The sequence below is a fragment of the Rhinoraja longicauda genome, chromosome 2 (assembly GCF_053455715.1).
Source record: "Rhinoraja longicauda isolate Sanriku21f chromosome 2, sRhiLon1.1, whole genome shotgun sequence".
In the NCBI taxonomy this organism is placed as follows: Eukaryota; Metazoa; Chordata; class Chondrichthyes; order Rajiformes; family Arhynchobatidae; genus Rhinoraja; species Rhinoraja longicauda.
This window is the reverse complement of record NC_135954.1, coordinates 51,879,798-51,894,898: the sequence shown is the minus strand read 5'-3', so window position 1 is coordinate 51,894,898 and position 15,101 is coordinate 51,879,798. Positions and strand designations below refer to the sequence as shown.

The 15,101-nt window shown below is 47.1% G+C and overlaps 1 protein-coding gene across 1 annotated transcript in view; it reads right to left on the bottom strand.

Moving 5' to 3' along the window:
* glb1 (galactosidase, beta 1) overlaps window positions 1–15,101 on the bottom strand; it is an 80,161-nt gene that overhangs the window by 19,371 nt on the left and 45,689 nt on the right. The window contains exons 14-15 of the mRNA XM_078419245.1: window positions 7,741–7,872; window positions 4,944–5,180 (exon numbers count right to left, since the gene is read on the bottom strand). Of these exons, the coding sequence (XP_078275371.1) occupies window positions 4,944–5,180; window positions 7,741–7,872 (369 nt within the window). The remainder of the gene's footprint in view (window positions 1–4,943; window positions 5,181–7,740; window positions 7,873–15,101) is intronic.

Below are 15,101 nucleotides of genomic sequence, written 5' to 3'. Positions count from 1 at the left end.
ATGCAGGTGTGCAGTGTAGTTATGGATTGATGTGGTTAGGTGTGGCGAGAGTTAGGGACTGGTGTGGTTAGATCAAAATTATTTAGGTCATTGGTGATATTGCTTACTGATTTGATTTTCTTACCGAAGAAAGAATATACTTTGTTATAAGATTCACTAGACTTATTCCTGGGATGGGGGGGATAACCTTGCAAGGAGAGATTAAGTTGTTTAGTTTTGTATTCATCACAGTTTAGAAGAATGAGAGGGGATCTAATTGAAGTGAACAACTTTCTGACAGAGCAAAACCGACTGGATAAGGTATCTCCTGTCTAGGCTGCCCAGAACACTCCAGACTCAGGTAGAGTGGAAGACATTTATGAGAGAAATTAGATATTTCTTCACACAGGGTGTGTTCACTACATCAAGAGCTGGTTGTATAAGCCAAATCACTGAAAATGTTTGACAAAAAGGTAGATTGCTGTTCCAAGAAGATAACAGGAACTTGATATTAAGAGGAGCACATTGATGTTATTGAATGGGCTTGTTTTGAATGGGCTTCTGTTCCTGTTTTCAATATTTCTCAGTTACAATTGATCAATTACAGAAAACAGAGAACAAATGCACACTATCAATGCAAATCATACTGATAGAATATAAGTATTGAGGGAAAATGCATTGACCATATAGATCCTCATCTTTGCTCCTAAACTCATGACTAAACTTGTGCAGCACAGATTCATTCATTTTATTTCTGGTATGAAGAGGTTATCCTTCTGCGAAAAGTTGAGTAAAACCAGCCTCATTTTGTGGATTGAAGAAGAATGAACGGTGTTTGGTTTGGGACAACATATTCCGAGTGAGATTGATCGGGTTGATGCTCAGATGACTGAAACAGTCCTATTTCTCACCTAAACCCCAGGACTTCAGTTTTACTCAACAACTCTTCAAGGAATGGATACTTCATATCTTCTATCAATTTTAAGAATATGTACTGCGCTGATTCTAAGAAAAGGATCAGAGACACATCTTGCGAAGCGGAGACCAATACTGCACAAACCACTTCAAATGACTTCGACTCCATCCTATCCCCCCTGGTCAAATCCCTCCCCACCTACGTCCAAGACACCTCACACGCTCTCCATCTCCTCGATAACTTCCGGTTTCCAGGCCCCCACTCCCTCATCTTTACCATGGATGTCCAGTCACTCTACACTTCCATCCCCCACAAGGATGGTCTTGAAGCCCTCCGTTTCTTCCTCGACTGTAGAACCAGCTAATCCCCATCTACTGACACTCTCCTCCGCCTAGCAGAGCTGGTTCTTACCCTTAACAACTTCTCCTTTGACTCCTCCCACTTCCTCCAAACCAGAGGCGTAGCTATGGGCACTCGCATGGGCCCTAGCTATGCCTGCCTCTGTCGGGTACGTCGAACAATCCCTGTTCCGGACGTACACTGGCCCCATCCCTGAACTCTACCTCCGCTACATCGACGACTGCATTGGTGCTACCTCTTGTACCCATGCAGAACTCACTGACTTCATACACTTCACTTCCAATTTCCATCCTGCTCTTAAATATTATTGGACTATCTCCGACACCTCCCTCCCGTTTCTGGACCTCACCATCTCCATCACAGGAGACAGACTAGTGACTGACATCTACTATAAACCCACTGACTCGCACAGCTATCTGGTCTACACTTCGTCCCACCCTGTCTCCTGCAAAAAGTCTATCCCCTACTCCCAATTCCTCCGTCTACGCCGCATCTGCGCCCGGGATGAGGTGTTTCACACTAGGGCGTCAGAGATGTCCTCATTCTTCAGGAAACGGGACTTCCCCTCTTTACATTATAGATGAGGCTCTCACTAGGGTCTCTTCTATATCCCGCAGCTCCGACTTGCTCCCCCTCCCCCCATTCGTAACAAGGACGGAATCCCCCTCGTTCTCACCTTCCACCCCATCAGCCAGCGTATCCAACAAATCATCCTCCAACATTTCCGTCACCTACAATGGGACCCCACTACTAGCCACATCTTCCCATCCCCTCCCCTTTCTGCGTTCCGCAGAGACCGTTCCCTCCGTAACTCCCTGGTCCACTCGTCCCTTCCTACCCAAACCACCCCATCCCCGGGCACTTCCCCCTGCAACCGCAGGAGATGCAACACCTGTCCCTTTACCTCCCCCCTCAACTCCATCCAAGGACCCAAACAGTCTTTCCAGGTGAGACAGAGGTTCACCTGCACCTCCTCCAATCTCATCTATTGCATCCGTTGCTCTAGATGTCAACTTCTTTACATCGGCGAAACCAAAAGCAGGCTCGGCGATCGTTTCGCTCAACACCTTCACTCAGTCCGCCTTAACCAACCTGATCTCCCGGTGGCTGAGCACTTCAACTCCCCCTCCCATTCCCAGTCTGACCTTTCTGTCATGGGCCTCCTCCAGTGCCATAGTGAGGCCCATCGGAAATTGGAGGAACAGCACCTCATATTTCGCCTGGGCAGCTTGCAGCCCAGCGGTATGAACATTCACTTCTCCAACTTTAGATAGTTCCTCTGTCCCTCTCTTCCCCTCCCCCTTCCAGGATCTCCCTCTATCTTCCTGTCTCCACCTATATCCTTCCTTTGTCCCGCCCCCCTGACATCAGTCTGAAGAAGGGTCTCGACCCGAAACGTCACCCATTCCTTCACTCCTGGGATGCTGCCTGACCTGCTGAGTTACTCCAGCATTTTGTGAATAAATACCTTCGATTTGTACCAGCATCTGCAGTTATTTTCTTACACTTCAAATGACATCTCACTAAAACCTTTATAATCTCAACAGGACTTCCTTGCTTTTGTTTTCCAAACCTTTTTACAATAAAATAAACATATCCTGTGCTCCAATTGCTGTTGTTCCTGGAGGTTTACTAACTGTCACACAAAGGGGTTCGCCAAGACAAAGGTTCACACCAAGTTTGCTAGTTTCCACCACTTTAAAACTAGTCTTCACATGAAATGTATTATCTCACATTCTCTCACATTATACTCCATTATACTCCTCAACTTATCTATATATAATAATAATAATAAGCATTTATTTTATATAGCGCCTTTCCAGAAGCTCAAAGCGCTTTACATAAACAATCAAACATAAAAACAAACAGACAAACTATCCTAACGGAGAAGCGGCAGCCGGCAGTAGACAACAAAAAGCACAGGACACACAGATACAATTTTTACACAAACAGCCATCACAGTGATTGCTCTAGGCATACCCTCACTGTGATGGAAGGCAAAGTCTTATCTCCTCCTGATTTCTTCTCCCGTGGTGCCACGAGGTGATCGAGGCTCCCAACTTTTTGAAGCCCCCACCGGGCGATGGAAAGTCCCAGGGCCGAGCCGAGCAGGCCGATGAAGGTCCTGAGCCCCCACCGGGCGATGGAAAGTCCCAGGGCCGAGCCGAGCAGGCCGATGAAAGTCCTGAGCCCCCACCGGGCGATGGAAAGTGCTGCGGCCGAGCCACGCAGGGCGATGAAGGGCCTGCGAGCGGGTCGATCGTACCTCGCACTTCGGGGCGGTCGAAGCTGCTACGGTTGGAGCTCCCAAAAACCGGTCACCAGCCAGGGACCTGCGAGCTCCCGATGTTGCGGTCTGCAGGGCCCACGGCCGAAGCCTCCGAGATGGTAAGTCCAGGCCCTGCGACCGGAGTCTTCAAGGTCGATCCCAGCTGGAGGCCGCCGACTCCACGATGTTAGGCCATAGCGCGAACGGAGATACGACACGGTAAAGGTCGCATCTCCGTTGAGGAGGAGATTTGAAAAAAGGTTTCCCCCAACCCCCCCACCACCCCCCCACATACACAGAGTTAAAAAATAAAACAAAACGTACATTAAACGATGACAATAGACAAAAAAACAAAAAAAAGACAGAGAGACTGCCGGTGAGCCGCAGCTGCAGAACACAGCCACTATATGCCTTTGTGCACTATATATGCCCTCCTCACTGCTGACAATCTGAGTTATTTACCTTCAGCCTGAATAATATGCGTATACTGAATGAGCACAACAGATTTATTCCACAGTGGGGTTCTGCCCGTGAGGATCTCCAGATACAATGCTAGTGTCTGAAAAGATCTCAACTGGGGAAAGGGAAAGAACAACTTTTCCACGATTGTTTCGTTTTTATACATAAAGGAAAAAGGGGTGTAACAGATAAAATCAAGGACCAATTACAATTCTAATACAATTCCCATGGTTACAGAGAAAACAAAACCATTAATACAAGTCACATGCGTTCGGGGAAACGCATCAATTTACCTAGAGTGGATTCAAAACTTTTCCTACTTTCACAAGCACCCAGATAAGGAGTTGTTATTGAGAAATAAACTTTTAATCTACTATATACGAGCAATCTCACAGCTGCACAACCTTGCTCTAACTATTTTAATACACAAGCTAACACTATCAGACAAGGGAGTAATTTAAGAACAAAGAACCCCTATATGCCTCTGTCTACTCCCTATCCCTCCTAGAGGGACAAACACATTCCATTCCCAATGATAACATTTCTGCCACAAGCATCCATCTAACTGCTTTCTACTGAAAATAAGCATTCATTTTATATTAGCTAAGACAACAACAAAATAAACCATCTTCAACCATCTACAACAAAATATCAATATCTCTAATTAACTATATCAGCTAATAGCATAGATTCTCACTGCTATCTCTCTTTCTCCAAGCTTTGAGTCAGCAATGAACTTAGATCTATTACACCCTGTATTTTCTGCTGAACAATAAGTGTGAATAATGGGTATCTAAGTGGATGGATTGAGAAATGGGACAAATGTTTAATACATGAAAATACATATTCATTCACAATAGCTTAAAGCCTGCTGCTTTCCACCTGTTTGCGTTCATTACTAATTAAAGCCCACTCCAAGTTACATTATTTTGCCAAATTTAATTCAAATCTTGCACTCACCTTGGTCCATCCTGGAAATTTAAGGTATGTATCTTGAGGTAGATAAGGAATTCCACTCGGAATCACAAAGGAGCCCAAGTAAAAGGATGGCACATTCACTTTGGTCGTAGCAGTGAGGCCTGGAAGTGTCTGGAGCTTATTTAACAGGCCATTTGATATGGCTTCATCAATATTTAATGAGTAGATAGTCCAGTTAGTTAGGATTTGTGAAGCCAGAGTAAGATTTGTTACCAGACCCTGTAGGGAAGAAAGAAAATGACATCTCTTTGCTGTGCCATCTGTAGTTGTAACAAACGAAGACGAAATATATCATGGGAAATACTGTATTAGAACTAATGTATTTAAAAATATGACTAAGAGAACATAATGGACACAAATTGCCAGAGTAAGTCAGCAGGTCAGACAGCATCTCTGGAGAACATGAATAGGTGACATTTCAGTCTGATTGAACGGGTGGAAAAGAATGATGGAAAAGGGGAGGCAGGACATTGCGTGGCGGGTATTAAGTCGACACAGGCGAGGGGGATTGATTGACAGGCAGATGGTTGGAACAAAGGCGAGAGATAAGAAGGGTCAGTGTGAATGAATTTGAAGAATTGCAGATTGTGAAGCCAGAGGGAGGGAGGTAGCGGGAGGAGGAGGGGTGGGGTGAAGGGGAGAAATAGGTGAGAGTCCATGTGGGGCGCAGGGGAGGGTGTTGGGGAGAAAAGGAGAGGTGGGGGGGGGGGGGGGAGGTTGTTAGAGGGTACCTAAAGTTGGAGAACTGAAACCATTAGATTGGAACTGAAGACAGGCACATCACCAGGACCTAATTGATACTATACCAAGATATTGAAAGTGGTCAGGAAACTGCAGGTGCTTTGATCACAATCTTCAAAATTCAAGAATCGTCCCCCTGGAATTGAAAATTGTTTCCTTCACAATATAGTTTATGAAGGCTGGAAAAAGACACTAGGAAGTGAGGCCAAATTTTGTCATGAAGTTAATAGAATCCACTATTTGAGGACGATAAGCGAGGACATGGAGAATAATGGACTGTTGGAAAAAGACTGCTTACAATGCCTGATCAGGGAGAGTCAGACTGAATTCTGAAGAGCCAGTGGAAGGGAAGGAGAGCTGCAAGAGGGACACCGTGGGTCAGGCAGCATCTGGAGAGGGAAATGGACAGTCAACATTCCATCAACATCAACTATCCATTTTCTTCCACAGATAATGCCTGATCTGCAGAATTCTTCTCACAGCTCACTTTCTTCATTCCAGATTCCAGCATCTGCAGCCTCTTGTGTCTCAAAGTCATGAGGTAGTCTTATTGATTTATTTAAGTTATTAATGTGAATGAACACTGATATTGAATACTACTGATCTTGAATTTCATAGGTCATTCAATAAGATTTTCACATGACACTGCAAGCATTAAGAAATGTTTACAATTGAAGACAACTTATTGGGATGCACTTGAAATTGATCAGGAGATGGGAGTCAAAGAATAGGGATGAAGGAAGTGCTACAAGGAACTGCTAGCTTGGACACAATGAACATGAGCAGTATGGTTTAGTTTACTTAGAATTATTAACAAGTTATTGCACATTTATTTTCATTGTAATTAGTTATGTTCAATGTATCTCATGTCCTGTAAAGCTGTGGCAAGGAAGAATTTCATTACTCCCGTTCATATCCAGAAAATTTAAATTCTTACAAAGGATTAGTAGGGATGTCCAGGGTTATGGGGAGAAGACAGGAAAATGGGGTGGAGAGGGTCAAGATAGATCAGCCATGAATGAATGGTGGTTTAGACTACAGGCCGAATGGCCTAATTCTGCAAGGATCCAGCAAAATAAACTTACATTTATTCATTTACATGGTCTCAAATGGAACTATAACAATCATTAAGGATCTTCTTCACAAAAATTCAGCATAACTCGTTAATATATACTGAGACCATGTGTACATCTGACACTTCTGCTTTAAAATTTTTGATTTTGGAGATCATGTCCCACAAATAGAGATTGTGTCGTTAAAAGCACACACATTGCAAGTCTTCTGATCTCAATGCTATAGACTTAAATTTGAAGAGAAATAAACCAGACTAGTGCTTTTAAGAGTGCCATAACTAATACATCCCAGGAAAAGAATAATATGTCTTGATTTCCAGTACAGGAAGATGACATGAATAAAATCAAAACTGCAAATCTTTTCTTAAAATTATTAAACCATGATATGATTTGTTGAAGTATATCTCCACACATTTCTTTCGGACCATCAACACTATCCGGCCATTCTAAAATTGTCCTTCCAATCAGTGCATACCACAGAATTACTAAGATAAGGCTCGTTGGTCGGAGGGACCGATACCTCACCTGAAGGCTAGTCGATGGTAGGGGCTCACCTGAAGGCTCGGCAGGATCGAAAATGCGCCCGAAGGCTCATTGTGGTCATCCCAAAGGCTTGTCAGTCAACGGGAACAGGAACCCGCCCGAAAGCTCGCCGGACGGTATAATCAGGAGGTAGCTGGAAATGTCAGACATGAGGAGCAAGGACCAATAAGACGGTGAACTGGGGTAACGTCTCCAGCGTTTCCAGGAGACAAAGATGGCCGGATGAAGAGAGGGACGTTGGATCACGGGAACTGTTCCAGAACTCCAGTGCGCGGGAGGACCGGGCTTTGTACTTTGAAGAATGGTGCCAAAAATGGCGATGGCAGCATGTGTAATACATGCAAAAAGAATTTCACTGTGCAGTTGCATGTGAGATAAATAAAACACCATTGAACCTCTGAAATAAAGCATATTTCATGTACCTTTGTATCATGGATGTCTTTGCCATAATTTATTCTGCCCATGTTTTCAACTAAAATATCAAGTCGTGATCCAGCTTGACCAGTGATGTTTATCCAGATTATTTCATTTCTTTCGAGAATACCTTGAAATACCTAATGAACAAACATGGGATAAAACAGAGGCATTATTACACTATTTCTACCTCTTTTACAGAATTTTCAACCACCGCTCCCAATATCTCAGTCATTGACTCGGGATGTCAATATTTTCCTAAAATATCTTTTATGAAGCAAAGTGATTTTTTTTTCTTATATAAATGCAAATTGCTTAAAACACAAAGTGCTGGAGGAACTCAGTAGATCAGGCAGAATCTGGGGAGGGAATGATCAGATGATGTTTCAGGTAAGGACCCTTCTTCAGACTGATGGGCAAAGCCTGGCCAGTAATAGGTGGAAGATAGAATCAAAATGCTGGAGTAACTCAGCAGGACAGGCAGCATCCCTGGAGAGAAGGAATGGGTCGAGACCTTTCTTCAGATTCTAGTCCACTCTAGTCTACAACCACTCTAGTCTGAAGAAGGGTCTCGACCCAAAACATCACCCATTCCTTCTCTCCTGAGATGCTGCCTGTCCCGTTGAGTTACTCCAGCATTTTGTGTCTTTCTTCAGTTTAAATCAGCATCTGCTGTTCCTTCCTACACAGTAATAGGTGGATACAGATGAGGGGGGATTGCTTGGCAAATGGGTGGTGTAAATGACAGAGGTGAAAAGGAGGAAAAAAAGGTGGCAGATGAAGAAAGAGGAGGAGTGAAATCAGAGGGAGGGATATGGATGGAAGGAGGCAGGGAGGAAGAGAAAAAGGTATAAAAGGGAAAAATGCAACTCAGGGATGGGAGATGAATGTGCAGGAGGGGAAAGGAACAGCGTGACTGGGAGGGGAGGGGGGGAATGAACGTGCATTGAGGGGGGGGGGGGTGTAATGGGAGGAGGGTGGGGGAGCATCACTGAAACCAGAACATTCATTGCTCATACTGTTGGGTTGTAAGCTATCCGAGCAGAATATGAGGTGTTCCTCAAGTTTGTGTGTGGCTATCTTCTGGCAATGCAGGAGACCACAAGGATAGAAAGGTATGGGAACAGGAGGATAAGTGAAAAGGGTTAGCAACTGGGAGATCCAGCAGGCTTTGGCAGGCAGAATGCAAGTGGTTGGTGAAACAATTGTCTAGTTTACACTTCAACTTATCAATGTAAAATTACTTTCACTCCTCTTCTCTTCTTATCTGACACCATTGTGTCTCCATCTAACCTCTTTCCTTTGTCACTTACTCCACCCATCCACCACTCAAACCCCCTTCATCATCATCCACCTAGCACTTGCCAGGCTTTGCCCCACCCTCACTCCTTTTTTCCAGCTATCCTCACCCTACTCCATCAGTCTGAAGAAGGATTTAGACCCAAAACATATAGATCAATAGATGCTGCCTGCCCCGCTGAGTTCCTCCAGCACTTCTTGTTTTGCGAAACACCGATTACTGTTAATTCACTTAAAACAGCTATTAATTTTTTAAAAATCAAGGTTAATTTTAGAACTGCTATGGCGAGTCTGAAGGCTTGTAACTTTGTCAAAGAAGTTTATTGCGGTAGCAATATTCAGTTACAAAGATAACAACCGAGATCGCAGACGATCATTAAACTCAAACTATTCACATCGAAGTCCTCTTCCCACTGACTGGTTTTGGGCGCCAAAACCACCACGTGACCTTGCTGGCCAATCCGAGGGTTCGACTCTCAGGACCAATCCCTATGGTCGCTACATGACCCCCCCCCCCAGAACCCAAGGTACGGAATCTAGCAGGGAGCCGGATTTTGCGACCAGAACGAGTAAGGAGAGGGGCTGCAGGGACCACAGGAGCAGTAGGTCCCGGGTCGGAGGGAATTGCAGGAGGACGGCCCCGACGAGGGGGTTGACCGGCCAGGACAGGACGGTCCTGATCCAAGTGGGCAGGTTTGAGCCTGGACACAGAGACGAGCTCACTCCTGCCCCCAACATCTAAGGTGAAAGTGACCGTTCTTTTACGCAACACGCGGAATGGTCCTTCATAGCCCCTCTGCAACGGGGAACGATGGGCATCCCTACGCAGAAACACAAATTCACAGTCCTTCAAGGCTGGCGGTTCATGCACCATGGAACACCCGTGACGTGAAGTAGGAACCGGAGCTAGGGAACCCACTCGCGCCCGGAGTGATGCTAAAACCGACAGAACCGAGGGCTGCTGTCCAGAGGACTCTGGAAGGAAATCCCCGGGCACTCTGAGTGGCGAGCCATATACCAGTTCCGCGGACGAAGTTCCGAGATCCTGCTTAGGAGCAGTACGGATGCCCAGAAGGACCCAGGGCAGCTGATCCACCCAATCAGGGCCGTCCAGCCGCGCACTGAGGGCAGACTTCTGTTGTCGGTGAAACCTCTCCACGAACCCATTAGCCTGTGGGTGATACGCCGTGGTCTGCTGCAACCGGGAACCGTACAGCTCCGCTAACGTAGCCCAAAGGGTAGAGGTGAACTGGGACCCCCGGTCGGTGGTGATGACGGACGGAACACCGAAACGGGCCTCCCAATACAGGGCCAAGGCCCGGGTACAAGAGGCAGTGGAGATGTCGGACAACGGGAAGGCCTCCGACCAACGGGTAAATCTGTCAACCACCGTGAGTAGGTGAGTGTAGCCCCTGGAGGAAGGTAAAGGCCCAACTAAATCCACATGAATGTGGAAAAAACGGACCTCAGGAACCACAAACTCCTGCACAGGAGGTTGGACATGCCGGTGAACTTTAGAGGTCTGGCAGGGAACACAGGATCGGGCCCAAGCGGCTACTTGCTTCCGCAGGCCATGCCAAACAAATCTAGCGGCTACTAAGGTGGAGGTGGAGCGAATGGACGGGTGCGCCAGCCCATGAATGGCATCAAACACCCGGCGCTGAAGGGCGGCCGGCACCACCGGCCTGGGGCGGGGGAGGGAAACATCACACCAGACTTTTGTACCCGCAGGCCTACAAGCCACTTGGGCCAACTTCAACCCCGAAGTGGTGGAGTGATATCCTGAGGCAGTGTCTGCCAGGCGCTGTGCCTCCGCAAGCTCCTGGAAATCTACCTCGCATTCCTCCGCTGAAATTGGGGAAACGGCTGGCCTGGACAGGGCATCAGCAACGGCATTAAGCTTACCCGCGACATGGCGGACATCCGTGGTAAACTCTGAGATGGAAGTCAGGTGCCGCTGCTGGCGGGCTGACCATGGGTCAGACACTTTTGAAAAAGCGAAAGTCAGCAGTTTATGATCAGTAAAGGCCACGAACGGGCGGCCTTCTAGAAAATAGCTTAAGTGGCGGACAGCTAAATAGAGAGCCAGAAGCTCCCGGTCAAAGGCGCTATATTTCAGCTCAGCCTGATTAAGCTGTCGGCTGAAAAACGGCAAGGGCTGCCAACTGCCATCAACATGCTGTTCCAAGACCCCTCCCACCGCCACGTCTGACGCATCGACCGTCAGGGCCGTGGGGGCGGAGGTGCTCGGGTGGACGAGCATGGTGGCGTCTGCCAGAGCCATTTTAGCTGCCTCAAAGGCTGTCTCGGCCGCAGCGGACCACTCTAACTCGACAGGTTTGCCCGCGAGACACTGGAAGAGCGGACGCATGATCCGTGCTGCTGCCGGCACGAACCTGTGGTAGAAATTCACCATCCCTACAAACTCCTGCAACCCCTTTACCATGGTGGGCCGCGGAAAGGCACGAACTGCCTCCACTTTTTCCGGCAAAGGAGTGGCACCGGCTGAGGTGATCCGGCGACCTAGGAAATCAATAGAGGAGAGACCAAATTGACACTTTGAGGGGTGAATGATTAGCCCGTGGTCTTGAAGCCGCTGGAACACAGTCCGTAACTGGACCAGATGTTCTTGCTCCGAGCGACTGGCGACCAGGATATCATCCAAATAAATAAAAACAAAAGACAATTCCCGACCGACATGGTCCATAAGCCTCTGGAACGCCTGTGCCGCGTTTTTCAAACCGAAAGGCATATGCAACCATTCGAACAACCCGAACGGAGTGATCGTGGCAGTCTTCGGCACGTCTTCCAGATGCACAGGAATCTGGTGGTACCCCCGCACCAAATCAATTTTGGAAAACACCGTAGCACTTTCCAGACTAGACGAGAAGTCCTGGATGTGCGGTATGGGGTAGCGGTCTGCAGTGGTGACGGCGTTAAGACGCCAGTAATCTCCACATGGTCTCCACCCCCCAGATGCTTTGGAGACCATATGCAACGGAGAGGCCCACGGGCTGTCGGAACGACGGACAATGCCCATTTGTTCCATCTTCTGGAATTCTTCACGCGCAACCATTAGTTTGTCCGGCGGCAATCTCTGGGCCCGAGCGAAAACGGGGGACCCCTCGGTGGAAATATAATGGACAACGCCGTGCTTTGCAGATGGAGCGTCAAAACGCTGAATGAGCAGCTCCGGAAACTCAGCCAGGACCTCAGCATACGGGCCGGAGGCCGCGACTATGGCCTGGACAGTCGGGCTGGGCGGGGTGGCAGGCGGTGGAGCAGCAGGCTCATCGCTGCTAGCGGAGGATCGAAGGCCTTTACCTCGGACATCGACCACTAGCGAAAAGGCCCAGAGGAAATCTGCGCCCAGGATCGCCTGACCGACTTCCGCGATGATAAACGACCATTCGTAAGTGCAGGTACCGAAAGACAGAGACATTGCCCGCGTACCATACGTGCGGATGGGGCTACCATTAACCGCGATGAGGGTAGGCCCTCTCTTACCCGATCGAGCTTCGAGATCGGTCGGCGGCACAATGCTGACTATGGCTCCCGGATCGACTAAGAGCTCTGTGTCTGTGAATCGATCCACGACATAGAGGCGTCGGTTCTGGCCAATCGCAACTGCCTCTATGTACGATCGGCCGAGGCATTTCCCGAGAAGGTGCAAGGTGAGCGGCAGTTGCGGGCTTCTCCACCCCATCGCAGATGATAATAACACCAGCCGCGCTTGTGCGGATCCTTTTGGTGGGGTTTTGGAGAAATGGCGGGAGTCGCAGCGCCATCTTGGTGTCGCGGCGGGCTGCCCGATGGTGCCGAGACTCTGTTGATCGAACTGTACTTTCGCGATTTCGACGCCATGAGCGATCCGGCTTTCTCCGCGTATGCCACGGGATCCTCGAAAGAACAATCCGTGAGCATAAACCTAACGTTTTCTGGAAGTTGCTCCCGGAATGCCTGTTCAAACATGAGGCAATCCTTGTGCCCGCCTGCCAGCGCCAACATTTCGGCCATGAGGACGGACGGCAGCCGATCTCCGAGATCTGGTAGATGCATAAGCCTCTCGGCTCGATCATGCCTACTAAATCCGAAGGTTCGAAGCATGATTACCTTCAGCGGTTCATACTTGCCGTCTGCAGGAGGGGAGGTGATGAACTGCATCACCCGCGCGGACGTCTCAGGCGGTAGAGCACTGACCAGGTAATAATATTTTGTCTCGTCCACCGAGATGCCTCTCAGATGGAACTGCGCTTCAGCATGCGCAAACCAAAGGTGTGGTTGGTGCGCCCAAAACGGAGGAAGATGAACGCTGACCGCGCTTAGCTGCGGTACGCCGGGCGTTAGAACCGGAGCAGGGGCGTCCTGTCCTTGCATGGTAGGTGATCGGCTAGATCACGTCGGGGTCACCAATATGGCGAGTCTGAAGGCTTGTAACTTTGTCAAAGAAGTTTATTGCGGTAGCAATATTCAGTTACAAAGATAACAACCCAGATCGCAGACGACCATTAAACTCAAACTATTCACATCAAAGTCCTCTTCCCACTGACTGGTTTTGGGCGCCAAAACCACCACGTGACCTTGCTGGCCAATCCGAGGGTTCGACTCTCAGGACCAATCCCTAGGGTCGCTACACTGCTCAGTATTTGAACCTTTATTTATATTTCTCTTATTTTGAGCATAAGAAATAAACAGAGCTTATTCTGACTTATACGGAGGAAGTAATCGGTCAATTTTGGTGAAGCACCACATGTGTTAAATAAAGGTCCAAACAGAATATCGAAAGAAAGCATTAGCAAAATGGAATGGAATGTTTCAGATATTAAGTATGAAGATACAGCAATTAATTTTGCTTTTGAAACAATTCATTTTACAGTCTACATATTTACATAGATTTGATTGCTTTAAAGTAGTTGAATGATTTGGGCAAAACTTGCTTGATGCTTACTTTCAATCAAAATCAAAAAGATACACAATACGCCCTAGTGTACCAAACACTAACATCAGGATGTGGCTTTTGTGCAATATTCTTTATCTATTTATTCTCCAACCCCTCCCTACTCAACACATCATTTTTTGAGTTTGCTTTGGAAATGCATCCAAAAAACGCATTCAGATAAAGTTTTTAAACCAGAATTAAAATTAAGCTTTTTGTTTAAACAAACTGAGATCATAGAACAATACAGCATAGGAACAGGCTCTTTGGCCCACAATGTCCGTTGTAAATATGATGCCAAATTAAACTAATCTTCACGAACTATTGTAAATAAGGAAATGGTGCAAACCTGATCTAAAAGCTAGAGAGGCAATTGCACAATGTTACTTTGAGAAAACCCAGTTGAGATTTCATCTCAGACAGGAATTGAGGGGCAAGAGTACAGGGCGATTAGTTGCAAGTGGATTAATGCTAAGGTTTAGATAGATGGCACAAGGGAAGAGTTCATAATTGGGAACATTGGCTAGCTACATAGGAGTGGAGAAGAGCAAAACATTGCTCCAATTGGGAATGAATAAGGATATAGGACTAAAAGATAAGAGTTACAGTCATAGAGTTATGCAGCAGGGAAACAGGTCCTTCGGCCATACTGGCCAAGTTGCCTAGCAGAGCTAGTTCCAGCTAATGCTGGCTCCTGGCCCATATCACTCTCAAAAATGTTCTTATCCCTCAATGGGTCAAGGGCCTTGCCTTCAACCTTCCCCTTTACATTTGACATCCCAAAGTACAAGACCTCAGACCTCAATTCTGATGTGATCATTGTGGACAGATTAGTCTGAAATAGAGACTCAAAGTGATTGTTTGTAGCTTTCACTGATACCTCTAAGCTTCTGACTTTGCTAAATGGGAGAATCTGCGCCAATATCCATCTAGATATGGCTACACAGAGATGTTTATCAATATCATTTTTTCTGCGTGAATTATGCAATGGCACTATGCATCTGAACTATGCAGTGGTTCAGATTTGAATCTTTTGTTTTGCTTCCAGCAACTGGTCCCCCTCCAGTTCAGAGGCAACTCATCCATCTTGTACAGTTCACCTCTGCCCCAGAGGAGATCCCAAACGTCAAAAAA